The sequence below is a fragment of the Globicephala melas genome, chromosome 11, assembly GCF_963455315.2.
Source record: "Globicephala melas chromosome 11, mGloMel1.2, whole genome shotgun sequence".
NCBI lineage: Eukaryota > Metazoa > Chordata > Mammalia > Artiodactyla > Delphinidae > Globicephala > Globicephala melas.
This window is the reverse complement of record NC_083324.2, coordinates 41,599,213-41,626,371: the sequence shown is the minus strand read 5'-3', so window position 1 is coordinate 41,626,371 and position 27,159 is coordinate 41,599,213. Positions and strand designations below refer to the sequence as shown.

The 27,159-nt window shown below is 41.5% G+C and overlaps 1 protein-coding gene across 3 annotated transcripts; it reads right to left on the bottom strand.

The window, feature by feature from the left end:
• Window positions 1–1,479: 1,479 nt before the first annotated feature.
• Window positions 1,480–27,159, bottom strand: LZTFL1 (leucine zipper transcription factor like 1). 3 transcript variants are annotated; one of them, XR_009565746.2, is made up of 11 exons: window positions 27,022–27,159; window positions 15,517–15,641; window positions 12,710–12,904; window positions 10,922–10,982; window positions 9,543–9,614; window positions 8,204–8,269; window positions 8,040–8,117; window positions 5,298–5,474; window positions 4,181–4,284; window positions 3,005–3,088; window positions 1,480–1,523 (listed from the first exon to the last, which is right to left on the bottom strand). XR_009565746.2 is itself a non-coding variant. In XM_060307512.2 (10 exons), the coding sequence occupies exons 2-10, from the start codon at window positions 15,591–15,593 to the stop codon at window positions 3,070–3,072; spliced, it is 849 nt and encodes a 282-aa protein (XP_060163495.1). In that variant the 5' UTR covers window positions 15,594–15,641; window positions 27,027–27,143; the 3' UTR covers window positions 2,387–3,069. The 3 variants fall into 3 exon arrangements, 2 of the variants coding, with proteins under 2 accessions (XP_060163495.1, XP_030701156.1); XM_060307512.2 differs by lacking the exon at window positions 1,480–1,523 and having other exon boundaries at window positions 2,387–3,088; window positions 27,027–27,143; XM_030845296.3 differs by lacking the exon at window positions 1,480–1,523 and having other exon boundaries at window positions 2,390–3,088.

Sequence of the window (27,159 nt, the reverse complement as noted above, 5' to 3'; positions counted from 1 at the left end):
ATATGATATCACTTATATGTGGAATCTAAAGTATGGCACAAATGAACCTACCTATAAAACAGGAACAGACTTGCAGACATAGAGAGCAGACTTGTGATTGCCAAGGGGGAGTGGGGGAGGGAAAGGGATGGACTAAAGTTTGGGGTGAGTAGATGGAAACTATTACATTTAGAATGGATAAACGACAAGGTCCTACTGTATAGCACAGGGAACTACACCCAGTCTCCTGAGATAAACCATAATGGAAAAGAATATAAAAAAGAATGTGTGTATGTGTGTGGTTGAGCCACTTTGCTCTATAGCAGAAATTAGCATAACACTGTAAATCAACTATACTTCAATAAAAAAATAAAGATGTAAACATCTCTATTAACCCTTTTCAACTCATCAGAATGGAAACAAATAGCAAAGGTTTTATAAAATAGGATAACAAATTCAATGTAGAGCAATATTTTCCGTATGAGTTATATAAAATATAAACAAATGATCATTAAACACTAATATGACTCAAATGTAATACATAATGAGAAAAAATGAACACTTAAATATTGAACAGAAGAAATTAATAACAAAAACCCTTTACAGTTTACTTTTGTCAATAAAGGGTCTGAGTCATAATTTAGCAGGAGCCTTGAATATTTAAGCTAAACTAAAGCTGCATTATAACAGCCACAGTGCACAGTCTATACAGCTTAGCACACTGAAAGTTCAATCAGGGCTTGAGGCAACTTTCTTACACACCCAAAATACAGCAACTAAAAAGGCTTTCTTTCTTGGTTAAATGAGATAAATCTTAAGACTAGGAAACATTCAATAAATAAAAATTTAATATTGCATTTTGCTAGGCACATGAATTCACACACACACACACACACACACACACAGAGTGACAAAAACAGGCACAGAAAGTATTTATATGTGGAAGAATCATCACGTTAATTTATGTCAAAGAATATCATGTTTGTTTATCTTAATGCAGGGCCTAGTTAGGTTTTAAGGTTTCATAAATACTTTTGAATTACTGAACTGCATATATAGAATATTTAAAAGTTGCTACCGAAAAAAAAAGAAAACCAAGTTGAAATTCTACCTAGCAACATAGGTTTCTCAACGTAACTTCCTTCCCTATGGACATCAAACTAAGAAACATGTAGAGAGAAAACAAATGGTTTTTGAAAGATACACAAGCCATTTAAAGAGGTCTGATTTCTGAATTACACAGAATATTCTGGTCTATAAAAAATGGAATAGTTTTCAGAGACAGAATAAATTTTTGCCTAAAGAAATATGGGGTAAGACTGGAACCCTCAGTGAAAGCTCTAAAAGGACACAGAACCCAATGAGTGACCTGAATAGTGAAGGATGGGTGAGAAACAACTATGCAGTAAGTGCTGGCTTGTTAGTGGATCTTTTCCCCTCCCTTCTCTCATTCATTCACCTTTTTAAGACTGCCTTCTGTGTCCTTTTGGGGGGAAATTATCTTACCCTTCATCATTTGTTCCTTCAGTACTTTAATATAAAACCTACAAGAAAAACAACAAATTCAAGGCTAGTATTAAGAGCTTGAATAAAGATATCAAGAAGCCTTATCCTTGGATCAGTAAACTCTTCTTGGTAAATAAAACCTTCATTTGTGGAAGTGGGATGACATTTCTTAGCAGACGGCATTCATTTAGGGTGTGACACTCTGCTTTTGGAAGTGGGAATAATTACTTTCTAAATAATGTAATAAAAGTAAGTACTTTCCTTCTGAGGCATTATTGCTTTATGGACTTTATTTTGTTTATCCTTAGAGTATATTGTTGCATTACACAAGTGCAGATATGATACCTAACTTCTAATGATTTATCCAAAATCATACAAGAAAAAGCAGGACTAATGGAAATGTAATCAAAACCTCTTGAAAATGCAGTTACTGTAGATGCACATAAATAAATAAACTATAATCAAAAGTTGAATCTGAGGTCTGGTAACTGATTTTATGTTAAATAGAGGTCTTTTAAAAATTGTTCTTGGTTCTTCCCTGGTGGCGCAGTGGTTAAGAATCCTCCTGCCAATGCAGGAGGATTCTTAACCACTGCAGGATTGAACACGGGTTCGATCCCTGGTCCGGGAAGATCCCACATGCCATGGAGCAACTAAGCCCGTGCTCCACAACTACTGAGCCTGTGCTCTAGAGCCCGTGAGCCACAACTACTGAAGCCCGCGTGCCTAGAGCCCGTGCTCCACAACAAGAGAAGCCACCACAATGAGAAGCCCACTCACCGCAACAAAAACCCAATGCAGCCATAAATAAATTTATATATAAAAAAAAAAGTGTTCTCATTTAATATAACTTAAAAGAATATTCTGGAAACTGAAGTATAAAGATTACATTTATTCTGAATCCAGATACTTTCTCAACTGTATAAGTACAGGATGGCTCTGCCTTCTCCATTAGTAATACGGACTCATAAGTTATGCTGCAAAAAATGTCTGACCCTCCTCAGCATTTAGCTAGAGAGACCAAAGGAGTTAACCGAAACCTCATGTTCACTGTTAATTTTCATTATAACTGGTAAAAATGATGCCTATAATAGATGGTATTCACATTTTCAATAAATTCATAGTTTTTTGATGATCACATATAGAAAACAAATTAGATTTCATGTTAAAAAATAACGTTTATTTGTAGTAACTATCTTTAATGATTCTATATTTTTCCTCTGGGGAATGCACAAGTACAGACAATGCTAGCTTTAACATTTATTGAAAAGGCATGCTCTTTACACTAATGCAAAAGGATAAGCCTCTTCTTTACTATAAAGAATTCTCACTGCATTTGAACTAAGATTCTGGAGCACTCAGCAGAGAAGAGTTTGGGATGACAGGCCAGAATCAGTCAGTAGGTTTTCTCCTCAATTAGGTAACTGAAATAGGAACTCTAGTTCTAAATATCAGAAGCAAAGTCTAAATATTAGAAAAATAAAGAGAGGGAATACAACAAACTGCTTCAAATACATGCCTGAGGTGAGAAACAGCTTGTACTTTCATGTAGTGGCAGCTTCCAGATGAAATCTTCTTCAGTTTTTAATCTTCAGGTTCATATCTGGAAAGAGAGATATATTCAATTAACAGCATAATGTCATGATACTTTTTGCTGCTGTTGTTGTTACCAAATAAGTTTACTTGAAACACCTCCAGTGACTAAACCAGTAATGTTACATTTTTCACTTAAAATCACTGCTACGGTAGAAGTCAGATACATTCAAGGCATGACGAGGGTGACTCGGGATTCCTGCCACAGGTGGAGAATGGACCAGGTAACTGCTGAGATACCTTCAGGTTCCAAGTTTCTACATGTGGCATCTAGATCCATGATAGCTTAGTAGATTAGGGATTTGGCGGTAATTATCTAATCGATGGCCTGATGGACACAAACAGCTGATATGGCTTTGTGAGTACAGGGTTAACAGACCCTCTTCTCTAAGGAAAAATATGATCTGGGATTCACTTTCTAGCTCTGGTACCCTGGAACCCTGCTAAAGGTAAAATGTCAGCTGAGTTTCCAGGCAGAGCCACTGATGACAGAAATAACCCCAATTAGAAGACTCCATCTGGACCAGGAGAACTGTGAACAACTATACATCCATGGCGGAAACCACGGCTTCAGCTTCCCTACAGTTGAGTCCCTCCCTCCCGGACATGTCCCTGCCTGGGCACCACGTGGCTGGACCAAAGACACTGGTCCTATATAGGGCATGGAACTTCTAAGCCACGCTGGCTCTGGCACCCATGCATGGACTCATTTTCTAGCACCTAAATTGTCATGTGAGAGCACAGTATGATCAGGTTGTGGGCTGCAGCAAGGACACCACTGAGGAGAAATGCCCAATGCTGCCCTATGTGCTTGCTGTGGTTTCTGTCCAATATCCTGCTAAGAGAATCCATGGCCAGAGTAGCCTAGTGTAGCCCTGTGTGAGGCTAAAGGTTCGGATGAACCTGAAAAGAAACCCTGGTGGGTGTTACAGATGAGGCCTGGCCAAAACCCCTATGCCTTCCCCAGACACAGCCTTCTGGACTGAATGACAGAGCAACTCCCCACCGGCCTGACCTCTCCAGACACAAGGTTAGACTTAATGAAGGACAGACATCAACCCAGCAGGGAGACAATCTGAGAGACAGGATCAGTATGTCTTACTTCGCCAGTCTTTTCCTCAGGTCTTTGATTTGGTCATTCTTCTTGGTGAGAATCTCTTTCATGTTTCGATAAGCTGCTGTTTGTTGGAATTTTTTCTCTAATTCCTACATAGTGAAAAATGTCAGCCCATTAATAAGAAATAGTTAAGGAAAGAAATAACATATCTGATGAAAATATATATTTTGCCCTAATTTTACTAATATTGTGCTTATTTTATTTTCTAATTTTTATTATTTATTTATTTATTTTTGCGGTACGCGGGCCTCTCACTGTTGTGGCCTCTCCCGTTGCGGAGCACAGGCTCCGGATGCACAGGCTCAGCGGCCATGGCTCACGGGCCCAGCCACTCTGCGGCATGTGGGATCTTCCTGGACCGGGGCACGAACCCACGTCCCCTGCATCGGCAGGCGGACTGTCAACCACTGCACCACCAGGGAAGCCCTATTTTCTAATTTTAAAAAATATATACTTATATAAAATTAAGACTATTCAAACTTTAAAAATACATTCTTTCAAATGGGAAGCTAATAAAATAGTAACATTTCCCAAGTACAATATTAGCAAATAACTCAAACATACTATGCCATAGACATGGGAAATCTATTTGAAAAAGTAAATGCATTTTCAGGTAAAATAAGCATGCTCTTTTCTCCAAATCCCAAAATATTGCCAGTATTTGAAGAGGAGGATTTTAAATTTAATTACATTTTAGCTCCCATATTCTTAAGAGTCTAAGCCCTAAAGCGAAAAAACCAGTTCTCCACATATCTCATATAAATTAAGAAAAAAGTATAGAACCCTTGAGAAAAAAGCCACTCATCCCTCTGCCAGACTGTAAGAGGGCTGATCAGGAAGAGCAAAATGGGTGCTCAGGGTGCCGGCTGTACACCACCCTCAGTGGAGTATTTACCATAGAACAGAAGGAGTGTAGGTTTTTATTATCATAGATATTTTAGTGCCAAAGATGGAAGAATTTCAGTGTCCCCAAATGATAAATCTTTAGAACACAAATTGCCTAATACCTTGACAAAAAATGAAGTGAATCTGTAGTTGTCCAACGTTTCCCTTAGTTACACTGCATTCATCACTTAATCGGATATAAACAGACAAATCTGACCTTTTCAGCCATGCTCAGCTGCTCCTGCACCCTGAGTAGGTCATGCTTGGCTGTCGCTAGATTCTCCTCCAGGGACTTCTGGTTTTCTGTCTGGTCGTTAAGTGTCTTCTGAAACTCACTCTTTAAAGCAGCAACTGTGTTTTCCAAGTCACTCAAGTCTTGGGTCTTTATAAAATCCTATGAAAAATACATACACTCACATGATTTCATGCTGACATCCTAAACAGTAACTGCTTTAGATTGAGCATCACAGGTGATGGAAACAGATGATGATGTGTGTTGCGTGTGCATGTCAGCATCCCCCGCCAGCCTTCTCTGCCACTGCAGCCCAGTCAGGGTCACCAGCACACCCAGTTCACCCTCGGCACCCAGTGCACTGTGTCCTGAGCACAGCAGACCACACTCAGTGGTTACTGATTTCCAAGTATGTAAAATATGATTTATGAACTGCTGGAATTCCAAAAGAGGAACAAGAGAGGTGGGATCCTAAATTTGACAAGATTGTGTTTCCCCGAGTTGGGGTGGCAAATAAGCTTCATTTCTGAAAAGTCAAGGTAAAAAAATCCTGGTGAAGAATTTTTAATGATACAGATGGAAAAATAATAAAATTAATACAATTTATACAAAAAATGTAACAGACATGTTTTACAATATTATGAGAGCCTAATTAATGCTTACTGATTATATGGCTTGCTAAATTTACAAGATTTTAAGTTTTTTACATTAATTCAATATGCACATATTTGTACACTTCGTCAGTGTAATATAAGCAGCTGGATCTTCTCTCTACCTGGATCATGTTTTTAACTAGACAAAATTTATAAAAGACAAAAGTTATATTAATGACAGGAAAATGGTCTATAATTGCTAACTATGAAAACGAAGCACTACTATCAACAAAAGAAGAATTCCTTACTTATTTTTGAAATCTGGTTTTTAAAAAGATTTTATTTCACTGCATCTAGTGAAGGCCTGTACGCATTTTGCTTTTGCCAAATCTTAAAAGCAAAATTGGAGCAAAACCTTCAATGGCTTTTAAAACAAATTCATCATCCGAAAATGTTGGTAACTGGTTTACTTTTGAGAAACTAAAGCTGTTCCGGAGTATTCAGCTGTTTTATGGTCCTTGGTATATAATGATTGAAATTTATGGTCCTTGGTATATAATGATTGAAAATCATACATATTTCCTTTTGTTTTAGCCATACAAGACGCATCCTTTTATTTGAAAAATACCTACAGACTGGGCTTCCCTGGTGGCGCAGTGGTTGAGAGTCTGCCTGCCAATGCAGGGGACACGGGTTCGTGCCCCGGTCCGGGAAGATCCCACATGCCGCGGAGCGGCTAGGCCCGTGAGCCATGGCTGCTGAGCCTGCACATCTGGAGCCTGTGCTCCGCAACAGGAGGGGCCACAACAGTGAGAGGCCCACATACCGCAAAAAACAAAACAAAACAAAACAAAAAACCTACAGATAAAATAATGTAATGTCTGAGACTGGCTTCAAAAAAACATGGAGGGGAACTTCCCCAGGGGCGCAGTGGTTAAGAATCTGCCTGCCAATGCAGGGGACACAGGTTCGAGCCCTGGTCTGGGAAGATCCCACATGCTGCGGAACAACTAAGCTCATGCACCACAACTACTGAGCCTGCGCTCTGGAGCCCTCAAGCCACAACTACTGAGCCCATGAGCCATGACTACTGAGCCCGTGAGCCACAACTACTGAGCCTGCGTGCCACAGCTACTGAAGCCTGCGCGCCTAGAGCCCATGCTCCGCAACGAGAAGCCACCACAATGAGAAGCCCACGCTTGCTTCAACTAGAGAAAGCCTGTGCACAGCAATGAAGACCCAACGCAGCCAAAAAATTAATTAATTAAAAAAACCCAAAAAACATGGGGAGAGGGAGAAGAAAGTAGAGGTAAACATGAAACCAGACTGGCCATGTCTTGATGACTGACTGGTAAAGCAGAGTGATGAGTACCTGGGGTGCATTACACTATTCTCTCTACTCTTGTATATGTTTGAAATTTTCCATAGAAAAAGTATAACCAAAGTCTAATGAAGTAAGTTTGGGGATTGTTTAGTAGACATTTACAATGGCACTACAACCACTAGAAAAGCCAGTGCTGCAATGAAAATTCACTCCAATGGTCCTGCTGACAGGATCCTATTACAGCATCTAATCTCAATGGAAAGGCCAAAGGAGGCAGAACTGAGCACACGATGACTTCCAGGGCAGAGTGATACTCAGTCATTCCATTCAGACAAGCTTGAAGAACTTCACTGGATTTCACTGTATTACAGAAGCACAGCTAGATATACGCGGATTAGAAGACGCATGACGAGTAAATTCATTCTGTTTTGTCACACTCACCGAAGGGAAACTTAAGTAATAATAAGTTCTGTATAATAATAACTAAAAACTCTTCCTTTCTTCCCGTTGTAATTGGAAGGGCAAAGTGAAAGGGAGAAGAACTTTTAAAAAATAAATTTAAGTATATCTCATATGCCAATGGGCTCTGGGACATGTGAAGTACATGAGCTGTGTATCTGCCCCCACTGCCCTCAACAGGCGCTCACCTGGCCTTTCCTGGACAAGTTTCTCTCAATGCAGAACTACAGTGGTGGCCTCCCTCTCAGGGAGTGGCTGGCTGTGGGGCATAATACTGATAGTAGCTAAGACTTAATATAAGTTTATAACTCGATCATCTAGAAAATGTGAAAATGCTAAAACTGATTTCACCTTCTGAGTTCTTTGATCAAGCTGTAAATCTTGCAGTGCTCTTTCTAGTTTTGACTTCTCATCCAATGCATTTGTTGCCTATAATCAAGATTAAACAAAATACATTCAGTACTTAGTCTGTAAGTAACTCTTTCAATAATTTTGTTAAAATATTTCTCAGTTACCTGTGTTTCAAGGGTCTTCAGCCTTGACTTTAATTTCTCATTCTCTTCTTGAAGTCTTAAAATTTCCTTTGTGAGTAAATTCAAGTTTTATTATGTTAGCCAAAGTATTTTTAATCCTTTGTTTCACTTAAAAATTTAATTTTTATATTAAATTTAAATTACATAAAAGCTCAAAAGTCTGCATGCCCTGGTTACTGGTAATATTCCAGTTTTACCCAGCTCACCAGCCTCAACACGTATGAGTCATCTCTGGCTCTAAGACTTCTAGTTTCTTCTTTCACAGTCTCTCAGGCTTTTTGCAGCCCTCTACTCTCAGCCTTTTTGCCAAGTCCCTCTCCCCTGCCATCTCTCACCTAGCTGATCCTGCAACTCTTGGGTTTGTTCTCAGCCTACACTGTACACCACTTGCCGCTTATCCTCAAGACACAATCTTCATCATTCCATACCCTGTGCCCAGCCCCTAAGTGGTTCCAACTGAGCTGAGGTCCAAGGGCCTTGCTCATCAGCAGCTCCGTCACAAGCATCACCTGTCAGTGCAGTCTCGCTTCTTACTATACCCCAGCACATGCAGCTTCGCCCAGCTGGAGAACCTGCACTCTGCTCCAAGGCATGCCAGCCTCCTCTCTGCTCTGACTGCTGCCCACTCTGTCCCTCTGCTGGCCATACCATTTCTCTTCCCTCTGACAATTCAATCTGCTACGCCTTTCAGCCCAGCTCAGGCACCACCTTACCCAAGAGCCTGTCCTCAACTACTCTTATCCACATGGAAATGTGTCTTCTCTGCCACCCTGTGGCACCTTTGGCACCAGGTTAGTGGCAACTGTGGCACACAGGTTAGCATTCTGCTGTCTCTGTTCCTAGAATATTAGTTATCCCTTCCCAATGAGACTACAAGGTTTTTGAGGGCAAAAGGCCAGGTATTACTTTTCTTTTTATGTAACAATATCTAGCATAATGTTGAGAACACAAGAGTCATGAAAAAGAGTTGTATATCAGTAATTAATCTTTATAAACCTCTTAATTAAAAAATCTCTTCACTGTTATCACAGCTCATAAACTTCAAATGTCCATCAATAAACACTTTCCAAAATTCTATGCTCTTCACTTCATTATGAAAAGATGCAATCAAGAGCTGCTTCAGACTCTCTGGGAGTTAAGTGTGGCCTCTTCTGGCCCACCAGGTACCATTCAGTACAACTACTGCGATGGGCTAATTACCCTCAGTGGACCAAAGCCTGAATCAACACCTTCCACCCAGTCTCTCTACCCTAGAGTTGGGCAGGCAGTGAGCATATATCCTTAGAGAGTTTGCCATTTCTCAAAATGATGGCAACATTACCTTGTTTAGGAGTTCTGCTGTTCCACCATCGTTAAGTGGAGCAAGTTTTGGCTTTATGTTATCTATGATGGGCTGAAACAAAACAAAGAAACCAAACTGAAATCACCACTGAATAAAACATGTGTAATCACTGAACCCTTGTACTTTCTAAGTGGAAGACACTGTGTAAACATATTCACTGAGATATCAGCTAGATTTTCATGGGTTTGGATCTCTGCTACGTCCTAGTGCTTAGGACAGTGCCTGGCCCACAGTGCCCAATGCAAATTAGAGATAAAAACAAAATCCATCCTCCTTGTATCTTTAAAAACAAAAAACAGGTGGAAGAGAAAGGAGGGAGGGAAGGTACTCAAAGCCAAAGCTGATAAAGATCCTAGTATCTAGAGACTGGGATTTTAAACTGTGGGAGCTAAAACAGATTTCTGCATGAACCCCAGAAAAATTGTAATAATGATGAGGATTTAGGTAAACTACACTACGGATGAATAACTTGACACAAACATTCTGGCAGTTTAGCAATATGTATTAAAACAAAACAATTCATGCCCTCTGACCTAGAAATTTCTTAGCTAGAAATATGTTCCAAAGGAATAATTAGAAAATTGTTTTGTACGTGTATGTTCATGGATTGATCTTGGCAGTGTTTTACCATGTAACACCACAGAGGATTTCTGGTGCATCTACACAATGGAATGCTAAGTGGTCACTACAGGTAATGAGAATGATTAAAGAGACAAGCAGGGGGCTTCCCTGGTGGCGCAGTGGTTGAGAGTCCGCCTGCCGATGCAGGGGACACGGGTTCGTGCCCCGGTCTGGGAAGATCCCACATGCGGCGGAGCGGCTGGGCCCGTGAGCCATGGCCGCTGGGCCTGCGCATCCGGAGCCTGTGCTCCGCAACGGGAGAGGCCACAGCAGTGAGAGGCCCGCGTACTGCAAAAAAAAAAAAAAAAAAGAGACAAGCAGGTAACTACCAGTACTGTCTCCACTTGACAGATGAGGGGAACAAGGCTCAGCCATCTCAGGTAACCTGCTCAAGGTCGCACAGCTGAGGAGTGACAGTGCCAGGATGCATGCCCCCAACGCCTGTGCTCCGCGTCATCTGAGTGAAGAGCTTGCATGGCTGGGAGGCGGGTGGACTGCGGGGATGTTGTGTGCATGCGCATGCGTGTGTGAGGTAGTAGACAAAAACAAGTTTTTCATAGTTACTTCCAAAACTTATCTTTTTTCTCCTAAAAATCTGAGAGGCAAGCTTGGAATTCTGCTCTTGAGTTGAATGCTTTTCCTTGAGAGTTCTCACTTTAATCTCTGAATGCTCTGAGCAACTTGAGGATTTTAAACACTGGCTATTAAGGTATGGACTTATATGGACCAAAAATTACCTTTTTATTTGAAGATGTAAATTCTGCTTTTTCAAATTCTGCAACTTGTTCCAATAATTCTCTTGAAGACAAAAACAAATAGGAAAAAGTATTTGTTTAGAATAGATTTGTATCATACACACAAGAAGAATAAAAGCAGGACTTCCCTGGTGGTCCAGCGGTTAAGACTCTGTGTTCCCAATGCGGGGGGCCCAGGTTCGATCCCTGGTCAGGGAACTAGAGCCTGCGCGCTGCAACTAAAAAAAGATCCCGCACGCCACAACAAAGATCCCGCGTGCCACAACTAAGTCCTGGCACAGCCAAATAACTAAATAAATAAAATTTAGAAAGAAAAAAAAGAAGAATAAAAGCACTGGTACCAATCTATTACACGCCAGAAACAACAGAGCCAGATGAACAAAACTTCACCACATCAAACATATTTAGTTACTAATGGTCGAGAACCTAAGTTCCATGCACTCAAATTTGAATCTCCATAGCACCTACTATTTTGTACCTACTGAGTGTACAACATAAGCGCTAGAACTAAATTACAATGTTAATACAACTATGTCTGAAATTTGTAGTCAACGCTGTATTTTTGAGGTGCTAAAGGGAAATTGCTCTATAATGTACATTGTTAGCTAGTAGAGGTTCAAGGAAAACTGAGTTTTAATAGAGTAGCCTCAGAAAAATAAAATTAGTTCACATCTACTGGAAAAGAGTATAGTAAATTCTCAAGGAAGACAGATGGTTTGGGGGATCCACCTGAACATTTCCTTTTATTTGCAAAGGTACCTGGGGGCTGACTATACAAAAGCTTACAGAGTGAATGGCAGTAACTACTCTCCTAAGCTTCTTAATAGGTCAGTTTCTCAAAGTTTTCTCACCAATTATCTACTGACAGTTGGTGAAGCTAAATGGTTTCCTTCCCTACCCGAGGCCACAGCCAGTGTTGTTAAGCACTGTCCGCAAGCCGCGCTGCACCTGTGCTTAGCAAACGGCCCCTGGGCTCGGTATCAGTCTTTCCAGATCTCTGGCATGACTTTTCTTAGAGTGAGTTTCAATTTCATTGATTTTACCATATTTTTAAAAAATTAATGAGCTTTTTGATATAGTTCAGATAATGAAACTTTTTTTTACTTTCCCTATTTTAAAGATCAGTATATAATTTTAATGCAATTATTTAGAAATAAACTTCCAATACTACTAAGTGTGATTTGATGGTATTTGAATTAACTTTTCAACTGTTTCATAATCTTTTTTTCTTAGTTGACCTATCTCTGAAGACTTGTTATAATACTGATCAGGCTAACCAGAGATACCATATGGAATAATCACTTATAGCCTTAAGAGCAATCTCATAAATCTCAGAGGGCTTTATAACACCTAGGAATAGTGGAAACAGGGCATTTTGAAGAGGATGCTGAGCGGCACCTAAGAGATCACTTAGTAACTGGATGCTCTGCTGTTACCTTACCCAAATTTTCTCACACACCAGGCCCAAGCAAAGCAGCAAAGATATTCACTAACTTTTTTTTTTTTTTTTTTTTGCAGTACGCGGGCCTCTCACCGTTGTGGCCTCTCCCGTTGCGGAGCACAGGCTCTGGACGCGCAGGCTCAGCAGCCATGGCTCACAGGCCCAGCCGCTCCGTGGCATGTGGGATCTTCCCAGACTAGGACATGAACCCATGTACCCTGCGTCGGCAGGCAGACTCTCAACCACTGCGCCACCAGGGAAGCCCTCACTAACTTTTAAGTTCATGCTTGGGCCTCTATTGTCATAACTGTGGATACAAATTTTAGTACCTGTTTTCAAGTTCAGAGATGTCTGTCTGTAGCTTGAGGTACCACTTCTCAGCTTGTGAGAAAAGCTGCCGCAGAAGTAGCACATTGGTGTAGGCCGTGTTGATGAGCTCAGACTCCACCTCGCTGTGGACCACGGCCTGTAACCCATTCAGGACTTCAGAGACTTCATCTATGGTGAAGGTCTCCTCCACCAGCCTGAAAAACAACCACAATCCAAAATCTCTGAATAAACAACAACAACTATTTACAAAGTAAAACAAAACTAAGAAACCCACATCATGTCATCTGAGGCAGCGGCCCTCAACCTTTTGTGGAAGACAACTGTTCCATGGAACTGGGGGTGGGGGTGGGGGGATGGTTTCAGGATGATTCGAGCTTATTACACTTTATTTCTATTATTATTACATTGCAATGTATAATGAAATAATTATACAACTCACCATAATGTGGAATCAGTGGGAGCCCTGAGCTTGTTTTCACTTGCCACCCACTGATAGGGTTTTGATATGAGTCTGCAAGCAATTGATTTATTATGGTCCCTGTGCAGTCAAATCTCTCTGCTAATGATAATCTGTATTTGCAGCTGCTCCCCAGCGCTAGCATCACTGCCTCAGCTCCACCTCAGATCATCAGGCATTAAATTCTCATAAGCACAACCTAGATCCCTCACGTGCACAGTTCACAGTAGGGTTTGCGCTCCTATGAGAATCTAATGCCGCTGCCGATCTGACAGGAGGCGGAGCTCAGGCAGTAATGCGAGCGAAGGGGAGCGGCTGTAAATACAGATGAAGCTTCACTTGCTCGCCTGCTTGCCCGCCGCTCACCTCCTGCTGTCCGGCCCGGTTCCTAACAGGACATGGACTGGTACCAGTCCATGGCCCAGGGGTTGGGGACCCCTGATCTAAGGGTTTAAAGGGTTTAGTGAAAGTCCCTCTGGAAATTATCTTCTTTATTAATAAAACAGTTTGAAAATAATTTAAGCTCAATTAATTTTTGATGTCTATTTAAATGATTAAACTGGTTCGCTCTTCAAATGTGCACATCCTTTAATACAAGTATGTGCTCAGAAACATTCTCCAAACTATCTACTTTTTTCTTTAGCTTTTCAGTGAAAAACTTTAATCTCCCCTAAAATTAGTTTTATCACATTTATTTCATAAGTCACCTGAGAGGTGTAATTTCTCCTTTCTTTATATCATTTGTCTAGCATTTCGATGACTGAATGACCATTCACGTTAGTAAATGCCTATAAGAAAATCAATGGTAATTATATATTGCTTCTCTTAGCATTCTTGAGACCCGAAAGAAAAAAATCCTAATTTAATTAAAGCTCCATTAAAACAAACATCATCATCAAAAGGATTAAAGATCGACTCTTCCACAGAGGACGTTTGTGTTGGAAGGGAACTCTTGAGCCATGTTCTTCAATTCCCTCACTTCACAGATGGAACACAGGCTCAGAAGGTGGCGGTGACTTGCCCATGGTCCCAACTCCACAATCATTTCCAACAATCTCAGGAACATGCCCAACAGCTGAATCCTTGAGAAAGCTTCCACGCATGCCTCCTACGATCAATGACAGTTTTATAGTAACACAGTCTCCTCCACTCCCTGCCTCCAGCCTCGAAGTGTTTTATCCCTCAGATGCTCAGCAGATGAAGAGCTACAGCCCCGACCTCAGGTTATCTTCTCCATCATTCCAAAAGGACATAACGAAGGGAGTTACACCTAACTTTATTTGATTTACCATTCTTTAACGTTTCATTTACCCAGCAGAATTTAACCACTCTAAAAAAACCAAAACTTTATTTTTGATGCAAGTCCTTATTAAATATATTAACAATCTTTCTATATTCTTTAATAGAGCAAAGCAAATCTGCTTAAAAATGTTTGTTTTTTTTTTTTTTGAGCAACCCAAGTTCATTATTATGAACAGCAGTTAAGGTACTCCAATGCATAAAGTAAATAATGGGTACCTTCTCTGGCTGTCTCATAGACTCACCAATCAGATTGCTGCTTACCTCTGCTGTGGGTTAGGAAGCCAGATTATCAGATTAGAATAATGGATCGAACAGGTAACAGTCTACAGCTGAGGGTCTCTGCTATTGAGTGAAGTTAATGACTTTATCACAGTTACAGATTACTTGGAGACCTTTTTCATTTATGTCTTGACATTTAAGTGTGCCAAAATCTGATCCCCAAGTAATCTGATGTCTCTTTATTATTCAGTCCTTTTGGTTGGCTTCCCTATTATCCTCTATTACTAAATTTTCTATGGACTTTTATTATCTTCCACTATTGGTCCAACTAAACTAATTATCATCTCTTGCTACAAATCAACTAATAATTTTGGTACTAGTCAGCAAGCTTTTCATGGTTTCCTGCTGTTTTCTCTTCTTCTAATTCTTCAATATAAACTGCATAGGTGTTTTCTTGCTAACTGCCATGTCTTATGGCTCTAATCTTTTAATTAATAACTCAAATAATTAAGGTTCTGGAATCTTTAATACAGCAAGCCAATCATTAACCCACAAGCACTTCACAATTTCCTGACTGCCCTTCTGAAACTTTGCAATCCCTCAATTATCATTATATGCATGTTTAGTAACAGATTGCTCCCACCACAATCTGATTTCTTGAGTATCACATATCCATAAGGCTTAGTGTAGCTGCTCTCAATGAATAATTAATTGATCATGATATCCTGGCAATGGTTTGTAAGGCCTCTCTGCTACAGCACCCCCATACTGGCCACCAGAAGGGATCCATGTTCCTTCCCACTGGGTTTCCTTAGAATTCTCTGATACCTGCTCTCCTTGAGGTCTTGGAAGCAGGAATCTACAGTTTTGAGTCTCAAGCCTCTTTTTGAACGAGCAAAACGCATGTAGTTAATAACTTCATTTTGATGGTGCTCATTTAGACCCAACTCTGCCTGAAAAAAAGAATTTAATTGTTAGTCTTGAAGATATAATAAAGGAACCAACAATGAAAACATACAGGTTATCCTGTGGTGGAGACTGGCAGATGTCCACTAAATTCTGTTCTTCCCATCTTCCCAGACACATGGCTGCCCAACTAGAAAACACTCCCCAGCCCTCTGTGAAGTCAGGTGTAGCCACATGACTACTTCTCAGCAATGGATGTGAGCAGAAGAATAAGAGCTATTTCTAAAGCCTGGGGCTTAAGACATGGGGCACACCTTTGCCACACCCTATTTCTCTGAAACCTGGGGGTGGTGACTCCCTGAACTATGCGGACAGCACAATGCCCTGGGGGCTGGGGGAGCAGCAAGCTGAAAGGGACTGGTATCCCTGGAACGACTTTGTGGAGCAGCACTGACCTCGTACCTAACTGTGATGAGCAGTGAGAGGGCTGTTAAGCAGGAGATAAATAAACTTCTGTATTCTTTTTTTTTTAATCTTTATTGAATTTGTTACAATATTAGTTCTTTTTTTTATATACATTTATTTATTTTTGGCTGCGTTGGGTCTTTGTTGCTGCGCTCAGGCTTTCTCTAGCTGCGGTGAGCGGGGGCTACTCTTTGTTGCGGTGCGCAGGCTTCTCATTGCGGTGGCTTCTCTTGTTGCGGAGCGCGGGCTCTAGGCATGCGGGCTCAGTAGTTGCGGCTCATGGGCTTAGTTGCTCCACGGCATGTGAGATCTTCCCAGACCAGGGCTCGAACCCGTGTCCCTTGCACTGGCAGGCAGATTCTTAACCACTGCGCCACCAGGGAAGCCCAAACTTCTGTATTCTTTAAGGTACTGGGTTTTTTTCTTTCTTTCTTTTTTTAATCTCTATTACAGAAACTTAACCTTATCCCATCTCACACAGCTTTAAAAAATATATTTGGTTTTGAAATAGCCACTAATTGGTCTTGATTTTAAACCGGATGAGAGCTTGACAACTATAAGCTAGAAATTAATGAAGCTTTTTCATTTTATAGCTATACTGAAAATTAAAGAAGGAAATTATAAAAGTGAACATCTAATGCAGGGGACTGAATAAGTCAGGATTATCTTTATTTTAAGAATAACCTGTCTATGGGAGACAAAGTTCTAACTCTCATTCTCAGCAGTGTTGGGCTGCATTGTGGAGGCCAGCACCAAGGTCACTGGGCATGACCTCCTTCACCCCCCAAGCCCTGCACCATGGCTTTGCTGCATCTACATACATCCTTACCTTCTCTCAGCAGTTTCCATTCCCTGAGAACAGAAGTCTACAAGGGCCATGACCTTGCCCCTCTGGTTCCCTGAGTATCCCCGGGACGACTCATAGTGCCTGGCACACAACAGACATGTGCCTGACAAGTGAACTGAAAGAGTTTCTCCTTCTGAAGGCCATCATGGCCTTAATGTGTTCTCTTTCAAGCTCCTGGGGTACTTTATTTAACCAATTACTCCCTGTCTCAACTCTCTATAGGTTTCTTCTTCCCCTCGGACCATAGAGAAGACTGTGTACATAAATCTCACTCATGCTAAAAAAAAAACAAAACCAGAAACCTCCAGCTACTGCTGCATTTCTCTACTTCCCTTCTACCCTTGCTGTCTCCATTCTATATGCTGTTCAAACTGCCTTTGCGAAGCTCACCAGCAACTTCTTAATAACAAATCCAACTACCGTGGCCGATGCTTTTCTGTCCACTGACCTGCTCCATTCTTTGGCTGCTAACCCCACCTCCCTTCTTCATCTCACCTGTAGGCTCCTCTTGGGCTTGCCTCTTAAGTAGCTGTACTTCCCAGGGCCCTGCTTGGCGACCCTTACTCTTGTCATTCATTCTATATCCTCTCCTTGATGACATGATCTATCTCAAGGTGTCAACTGTTACCTATATGCATCTGACTCTCAAATATAACAGGCTGGCCTACAGACATGTACCCCCAACCGCATGATGAATGGCTCTAACAAGTCTTTTTCTCCCCCACATTGTTTTTAATATTTCTACAATTCAACATGTTAAAGTTCAATAATTTAAGAATTACCCAAGATATTACAATGTTCTCTAATGGTCATTTATCCAGTAGACTAATGTTTCAGAACAACCAGTTGAGGTATTTTGACAATGTAAACCAACACATTTGAGATATGTACTTACCTTAAATTTCATGACTTTACCTTATTTATTAAAATGGTAACTAAGATCTTGCCTTAGAGCTAGACAAAGTGAATGGAAAGATGTTTCTTACGTTTTGGTTTATACTGATTATTAGCCAACTCCCTGAACTAATGTCAAACATTAGAAATAATAATAGTAATGATGATAACAGCTAAAAGTCATTCAGAGGTTACAATGTGCCAGGCATGACCTCATTTAATCCTCAATACAACCCTATGATAAAGGTAGTATAAACCTGCTTTACAGGGACTTCCCTGGTGGTCCAGTGGGTAGGACCCCGTGCTCCCAATGCAGGGGGCCTGGGTTCGATCCATAGTCAGGGAACTAGATCCTGCACACCACAGCTAAGACCCAGAGCAGCGAAAATAAATAAATAATAAATAAATAAATAATTTTTTAAAAACCCTACTTTACAGATAGAAAACTGAGATACAGAGAAGAAAAATTTTCTATGCTACTGAAATAGGTAAGTGGGAGAGCAGGGATCTGAACCAGGCAGTCTAACTCCACAGCCCCCACTCAACTTGGCTGTTTCAAATCCTTTTTGGAAAATGTCAGAGTTTAAAAATAAAAGAACACAAACATGTTATAGTTGCATATGCACCTGAGTTGTGACTCACAACAAGACAGATCTCCACCAGGCATTTGAAAAAAGAACTGAATACTTACATTAGAAAAGATGTTATTTCTTATAGTCACATAAGTATGGGCAAGAATATCCTACAATTGGAAATAACTCAAAACAATGTCACATCTTGCTAAAAAAAATCCCATAAACAAATTTTCAATTATTCTTCCTTGTTTATAGTATTAAATTCATAAGGCCTCCATACACCCCAAACTCTTTCTCTAACCCCGTTTCCCAGGATTCTACCATAAGGACACTCTACTTCAGTCAGACTAGTCTGCTCATCAGAAGCATGATTTAACATTTCCTGCTTATACTTTCACTCTCATTACCCCAATCCTTGACTAAAAGTACCTCCCCATTCTTATTCAAGAATCTGAACCCAACCCAGCGGTGTGCTGGTAAATGCTTAACAACAGGCTTTTGGGTGGGGGGGTATGAAACTGATTTGCGGCCCTTGCTGATTTCTGTGGTATAAAAACTCCCAGCAAGGCTGATTTCAAGCTACCAAGGTAATGTCACTGAATGCAGAGATGAGAAGAAATGCACACGATTGGCTCTCACCAGCCAGTACAAGCATGCTCCAGGAAATCACCAAATTCCTACCCGTCCTTCAAGACCAAACCTGTTTTACCTACTCTGTGAAGCCTCCCAATATGCCCTCAGTAACTCTAGTTATGCCTTCCTCCAAAAATTAGCACACATCACCTCTGCTACTCATTTGGCAACACCACAGACTAATGACTACCTTGTACTATTAGTAGTCTTTTTTTCCAGATGTTGCTCCTTCAAGTAGACTGTAAGCTCCTGAGGGCCTCAATCATTTCTTATACCACACAGCTCCTCGTACAGTGCCTTGTGCAGAGTAAGTGGCCAATTCAAATCTGTTATTTTCTCTTCAGTCAAGAAAAGTCTTGACTGTCCCAAGACCAAGAAGAAAAAATTACAAAAACTGAGGATGAACTTTAGGACAAAAGACAGAAAAGTTCCTCTAAAATGGATGGAGTGAAGAAACGGAGCAGAAATAAGCAGCTGAGGGGGAATCGGGAAGATGGCGGAAGAGTAAGACGCGGAGATCACCTTCCTCCCCACAGATACACCAGAAATACATCACACGTGGAACAACTCCTACAGAACACCTACTGAACGCTGGCATTAGATCTCAGACCTCCCAAAAGGCAAGAAACTCCCCAGGTACCTGGGTAGGGCAAAAGAAAAAAGAATAAACAGAGACAAAAGAATAGGTACAGGACCTGCACCAGTGGGAGGGAACTGTGAAGGAGGAAAGGTTTCCACACACTAGGAAGCCCCTTCGCGGGCGGAGACTGCGGGTGGTGGAGGGGGAAAGCTTCGGAGCTGCGAAGGAGAGCACAGCAACAGGCAGGCGGAGGGCAAAGCGGAGAGATTCCCGCACAGGTGCCGACTGGCACTCACCAGCCCGAGAGGCTTGTCTGCTCCCCCGCTGGGGTGGGCGGGGCTGGGAGCTGAGGCTCGGGCTTCGGTAGGATCCCAGGGAGAGGACTGGGGTTGGCAGCGTGAACACAGCCTGCAGGGGTTTAGTGCGCCACGGCTAGCCGGGAGGGAGTCCGGGGAAAAGTCTGGACCTGCCGAAGAGGCAAGAGACTTTTTCTTCCCTCTTTGTTTCCTGGTGCGCGAGGAGAGGGGATTAAGAGCACTGCTTAAAGGAGCTCCAGAGACGGGCGCGAGCCGCGTCTAACAGCGCATCCCCCCAGAGACGGGCATGAGACGCTAAGGCTGCTGCTGCCGCCACCAAGAAGCCTGTGTGCGAGCACAGGTCACTCTCCACACCTCCATTCCGGGGAGTCTGTGCAGCCCACCACTGCCAGGGTCCCGGGATCCAGGGACAACTTCCCCGGGAGAACGCACGGCGCCCCTCAGGCTGGTGCAACGTCACGCCAGCCTCTGCCGCCGCAAGCTCGCCCCACATCCGCACCCCTCCCTCGCCCCGGCCTGAGTGAGCCAAAGCCCCCGAAGCAGCTGCTCCTTTAACCCCCTCCTGTCTGAGCGAAGAACAGACCGCCCTCTGGGCTACCTACACGCAGAAGCGGGGCCAAATCCAAAACTGAGCCCTGGGAGCTGTGCGAACAAAGAAGAGAAAGGGAAATCTCTCCCAGCAGCCTCAGGAGCAGAGGATTAAATCTCCACAATCAACTTGATGTACCCTGCATCTGTGGAATACCTGAATAGACAACGAATCATACCAAATTGAGGAGGTGGACTTTGAGAGCAAGATTTATTATTTTTTCCTTTTCCTCTTTTTGTGTGTATGTGTATGCTTCTCTGTGAGATTTTGTCTGCATAGCTTTGCTTTCACCATTTGTCCCAGGGTTCTATCCATCCATTTCTTTTCTTAAAAAAATTTTTTTTCTTAATTTTTTTTAATAACTTTATTTTATCTTACTTTATTTTATTTTATCCTCTTTCCTTTTTCTTTCTTTCATTTCTTCCTTTCCTTCCTTTCTAAGAGGGAAGTTTATAGCAATACAATCCTACCTTAAGAAACAGGAAACATCTCGAATAAACAACCTAACCTTGCACCTAAAGCAACTAGAGAAAGAAGAACAAAAAAACTCCAACGTTAGCAGAAGGAAAGAAATCATAAAGATCAGATCAGAAATAAATGAAAAAGAAATGAAGGAAACGATAGCAAAGATCAATAGAGCTAAAAGCTGGTTCTTTGAGAAGATAAACAAAATTGATAAACCATTAGCCAGACTCATCAAGAAAAAAGGGAGAAGACTCAAATCAATAAAATTAGAAATGAAAAAGGAGAAGTAACAACTGACACTGGAGAAATACAAAAGATCGTAAGAGATTACTACAAGCAACTCTATGCCAATAAAATGGACAACCTGGAAGAAATGGACAAATTCTTAGAAATGCACAACCTGCCAAGACTGAATCAGGAAGAAATAGAAAATACGAACAGACCAATCACAAGCACTGAAATTGAAACTGTGATTAAAAATCTTCCAACAAACAAAAGCCCAGGACCAGATGGCTTCACAGGCGAATTCTGTCAAACATTTAGAGAAGAGCTAACACCTATCCTTCTCAAACACTTCCAAAATATAGCACAGGGAGGAACACTCCCAAACTCATTCTACGAGGCCACCATCACCCTGATACCAAAACCAGACAAGGATGTCACAAAGAAAGAAAACTACAGGCCAATATCACTGATGAACATAGATGCAAAAATCCTCAACAAAATACTAGCAAACAGAATCCAACAGCACATTAAAAGGATCATACACCATGATCAAGTGGGGTTTATTCCAGGAATGCAAGGATTCTTCAATATACGCAAATCAATCAATGTGATACACCATATTAACAAACTGAAGGAGAAAAACCATATGATCATCTCAATAGATGCAAAGAAAGCTTTGGACAAAATTCAACACCCATTTATGACAAAAACCCTGCAGAAAGTAGGCATAGTGGGAACTTTCCTCAACATAATAAAGGCCATATATGACAAACCCACAGCCAACATTGTCCTCAATGGTGAAAAACTGAAAGCATTTCCACTAAGATCAGGAACAAGACAAGGTTGCCTACTCTCACCACTCTTATTCAACATAGTTTTGGAAGTTTCAGCCACAGCAATCAGAGAAGAAAAGGAAATAAAAGGAATCCAAATCGGAAAAGAAGAAGTAAAGCTGTCCCTGTTTGCAGATGACATGATACTATACATAGAGAATCCTAAAGATGCTACCAGAAAACTACTAGAGCTAATCAATGAATTTGGTAAAGTAGCAGGATACAAAATTAATATACAGAAATCTCTGGCACTCCTATACACTAATGATGAAAAATCTGAACGTGAAATCAAGAAAACAATCCCATTTACCATTGCAACAAAAAGAATAAAATATCTAGGAATAAACCTACCTAAGGAGATTAAAGACCTGTATGCAGAAAATTATAAGACACTGATGAAAGAAATTAAAGATGATACAAATATATGGAGAGATATACCATGTTCTTGGATTGGAAGAACCAACATTGTGAAAATGACTCTACTACCCAAAGCAATCTACAGATTCAATGCAATCCCTATCAAACTACCACTGGCATTTTTCACAGAACTAGGACAAAAAATTTCACAACCTGTATGGAAACACAAAAGACCCCGAATAGCAAAAGCAATCTTGAGATCGAAAAATAGAGCTGGAGGAATCAGGTCCCCTGACTTCAGACTATACTACAAAGCTACAGTAATCAAGACAGTATGGTACTGGCACATAAACAGAAATATAGATCAATGGAACAGGATAGAAAGCCCAAAGATAAACCCACGCACATATGGTCACCTTATCTTTGATAAAGGAGGCAGGAATGTACAGTGGAGAAAGGACAGCCTCTCCAATAAGTGGTGCTGGGAAAATTGGACAGGTACATGTAAAAGTATGAGATTAAATCGCTCCCTAACACCATACACAAAAATAAGCTCAAAATGGACTAAAGACCTAAATGTAAGGCCAGAAACTATCAAACTCTTAGAGGAAAACATAGGCAGAACACTCTATGACATAAATCACAGCAAGATCCTTTTTGATCCACCTCCCAGAGAAATGGAAATAAAAACAAAAATAAACAAATGGGACCTAATGAAACTTCAAAGCTTTTGCACAGCAAAGGAAACCATAAACAAGACCAAAAGACAACCCTCAGAATGGGAGAAAATATTTGCAAATGAAGCAACTGACAAAGGATTAATCTCCAAAATTTACAAGCAGCTCATGCAGCTCAATAACAAAAAAACAAACAACCCAATCCAAAAATGGGCAGAAGACCTAAATAGACATTTCTCCAAAGAAGATATACAGACTGCCAACAAACACATGAAAGAATGCTCAACATCATTAGTCATTAGAAAAATGCAAATCAAAACTACAAAGAGATATCATCTCACACCAGTCAGAATGGCCATCATCAAAAAATCTAGAAACAATAAATGCTGGAGAGGGTGTGGAGAAAAGGAAACACTCTTGCACTGCTGGTGGGAATGTGAATTGGTTCAGCCACTATGGAGAACAGTATGGAGGTTCCTTACAAAACTACAAATAGAACTACCATATGACCCAGCAATCCCACTACTGGGCATATACCCTGAGAAAACCAAAATTCAAAAAGAGTCATGTACCAAAATGTTCATTGCAGCTCTATTTACAATAGCCCAGAGATGGAAACAACCTAAGTGCCCATCATCGGATGAATGGCTAAAGAAGATGTGGCACATATATACAATGGAATATTACTCAGCCATAAAAAGAAACGAAATTGAGCTATTTGTAATGAGGTGGATAGACCCAGAGTCTGTCATACAGAGTGAAGTAAGTCAGAAAGAAAAAGACAAATACCGTATGCTAACACATATATATGGGATTTAAGAAAAAAAAATGTCATGAAGAACCTAGGGGTAAGACAGGAATAAAGACACAGACCTACTGGAGAATGGACTTGAGGATATGGGGAGGGGGAAGGGTGAGCTGTGACAGGGCGAGAGAGAGTCATGGACATATATACACTAACAAACGTAAGGTAGATAGCTAGTGGGAAGCAGCCATATGGCACAGGGATATCGGCTCGGTGCTTTGTGACCGCCTGGAGGGGTGGGATAGGGAGGGTGGGAGGGAGGGAGACGCAAGAGGGAAGAGATATGGGAACATATGTATATGTATAACTGATTCACTTTGTTATAAAGCAGAAACTAACACACCATTGTAAAGCAATTATACCCCAATAAAGATGTTTTAAAAAAAAGAAACTTTAAGAACAAAGCCAAACAAAAAGGGAATATATTACCAATTAAGATTAAAAAAAAAAAAAAAACTACAATGAGATATCATCTCACACCAGTCAGAATGGCCATCATCAAAAAATCTAGAAACAGGGCCTCCCTGGTGGCACAGTGGTTGAGAGTCCGCCTTCCGACGCAGGGGACACGGGTTCGTGCCCTGGTCCGGGAAGATACCACATGCCGTGGAGCGGATAGGCCCGCATACCGCAAAAAAAAATCTAGAAACAATAAATGCTGGAGAGGGTGTGGAGAAAAGGAAACACTCTTGCACTGCTGGTAGGAATGTGAATTGGTACAGCCACTATGGAGAACAGTATGGGGGTTCCTTAAAAAACTACAAATAGAACTACCATATGACCCAGCAATCCCACTACTGGGCATATACCCTGAGAAAACTATAATTCAAAAAGAGTCATGTACCAAAATGTTCATTGCAGCTCTATTTACAACAGCCAGGAGATGGAAACAACCTAAGTGCCCATCATCGGATGAATGGATAAAGAAGATGTGGCACATATATACAATGGAATATTACTCTACCATAAAAAGAAACAAAATTGAGCTATTTGTAATGAAGTGGATGGACCTAGAGTCTGTCATACAGAGTGAAGTAAGTCCAAAAGAGAGAGACAAATACCGTATGCTAACACGTATATATGGAATTTAAGAAAAAATAATGTCATGAAGAACCTAGGGGTAAGATGGGAATAAAGACCCAGATCTACTAGAGAATGGACTTGAGGATATGGGGAGGGGGAAGGGTAAGCTGTGACAAAGCGAGAGAGTGGCATGGACATATATACACTACCAAACGTAAAATAGATAGCTAGTGGGAAGCAGCTGCATAGCACAGGGAGATCAGCTCGGTGCTTTGTGACCACCTAGAGGGGTGGGATAGGGAGGGTGGGAGGGAGGGAGACGCAAGCGGGAAGAGACATGGGAAAAAATGTATATGTATAACTGATCCACTTTGTTATAAAGCAGAAACCATTGTAAATCAATTATACTCCAATAAAGATGTAAAGAAAAAAAGAAGCAGCTGAGTTCAGTAGGAGAAACAGCATTAGCCCAGGAAACAGCACTCATAAACGTTTGCTTCCCCATATGCACATATGTACACTATACGTACACGAATCACATCATTAGAGAGAAAACAGAACGGGTTGATGTGTGGTGTAAGTAGAGAAAGCACTGGATTAAAAACCAAATTTAAGCCTAGCTATGAAACTTTCTGTTAGCAAATCACTTAACCTCATTGACACCAGTTGTCAGCTGTTAAATCAGAGAAGATATGATGATCAGCTGTAAAATATGTAGAAATAGTAGGAGGTATCCAAATAGGGGAATCAGAATTTGTTTGAATTTTGTTGCAAAACGATTCTATTAAAAAAAAAAATAGCTAAAACACAGAGCAAGAATCCTACCAGAGCACTGCCAAGCGAGTGTCCTGAAATTGTGCCATAAAGTGAGGGGAGAGTGGTGAAGGCGCCAGAAATGGTTCCCTATTCCTGACCATACTCCAAAGTCCATATACAGCTTTACCATGAGAAGTATAAGGATGAAAATGTAATGATAAAAATGAACACAACCTAATAAAACCTATTATATACTGAATGCTTAATATTTTAACAGGTACTGGGCTATTTGTTCTATATGCATTATCTTATTTATCATTTTAACAACCGAAGTATACTTATTATCTGCAATTTACTAATGAAGAAACTGAGCCTGACTCCAAAACCTCAGTCGTTAAGCAAATTGATAGGAAGGAATTACAGAAGATAGAATGGGAGCAAATGTCAGCCTTCTTGTGACATCACCACCATTTTTTCAACTTGTTCCTGATATTTTAGGGAAATCAAGAGAATGAGAGGGACAAGCTCAAGCAGGGTAAGGAACGGTCTGTTTTGTTCACAGCTGTACCCTCAGCTGCAAGAGAGTGCTTGGGACATAGCGTGGGCTAAATAGGAATTCTGGTTGCTGAGGTATTTTACTAGCCCATTTCAGTGGTGCCCCCAACCCTGGAGTCATCTTTTTTTCTCAACACTTCAGTACTGTGCCTTCTTCTAAAAACGGTTGCTATTTAAGTTGGCATTCTATATACGCTGGAGGGATTAATGGGATATGTTCTAGCATACAGGAAAACGTGCCTTCTTTTGAACAGGTCAAAACACAAGAAATGTCACTCAAGTTTTCACAGCTATAAAATAGGGGCTGGAACTCTTACAGTTACTCTCACATCAGGAAGTTGTATTCAATCACAGTCTTCCTCCTCGGTTCGTTAACACAATTAATGCTGCCAAAGTGTGTGTGTGTGTGTGTGTGTGTGTGTGTGAGCGCGCGCGCGCGCGTGTGTGTGTGTATCTGTGTCTGCGAGCGCGTAAACTTGGAGTTTTTGGAATCGAATGAGAATCCCGCTTTGAGCCTTCTGCCGGCAGCCGGTTCCCTCCAGCTCTCTTCGTCAGCCACCTGTGAAGAGTGACTTGCCCCGGGCACCTCAGGCAGGGGCGAGGAATGAAGCGACGCGGCGGAGCGCGGCTGCTAGGAGAGGGCTCCACCTAGGATTATCCCGGAAGGGCTTCGGCCGAGGCTAACAGAGCCTCTCGCACCCGGTGCAGCCTCCCCTCCTCAGGGAGGCTCAGGGCCGGACTCAGACCCGCTGCAGGCCAGGGTATCACCCCGGGGCCCCGGCTCTGCATGTCTCCTCGGCGCGGGCCGGCGTTACCCGGCCGGCTACTCACCATACCGGCGGACAGGAGTCAGCGGTCTGGAAAAGCGGGAGAGGCCAGGCGCGGCTTCGTCAGGCCCACCGTCTCCAAGGTAAGTTGGACCGCAGAGGACGCGGAGGGAGGGCGGGTTGTTTAGAAGCCTCCGGTTGC

What these genes read in the sequence shown, in the direction of transcription:
- LZTFL1 (XM_030845296.3), bottom strand. An exon ending in TGAAGACCCTTGAAACACAG is followed by an intron (nt 8,118 to 8,203) that starts GTAACTGAGAAA and finishes TCTTGATTATAG; the next exon opens with GCAACAAATGCATTGGATGA. An exon ending in AGCTGAGCATGGCTGAAAAG is followed by an intron (nt 4,285 to 5,297) that starts GTCAGATTTGTC and finishes TTCACTATGTAG; the next exon opens with GAATTAGAGAAAAAATTCCA.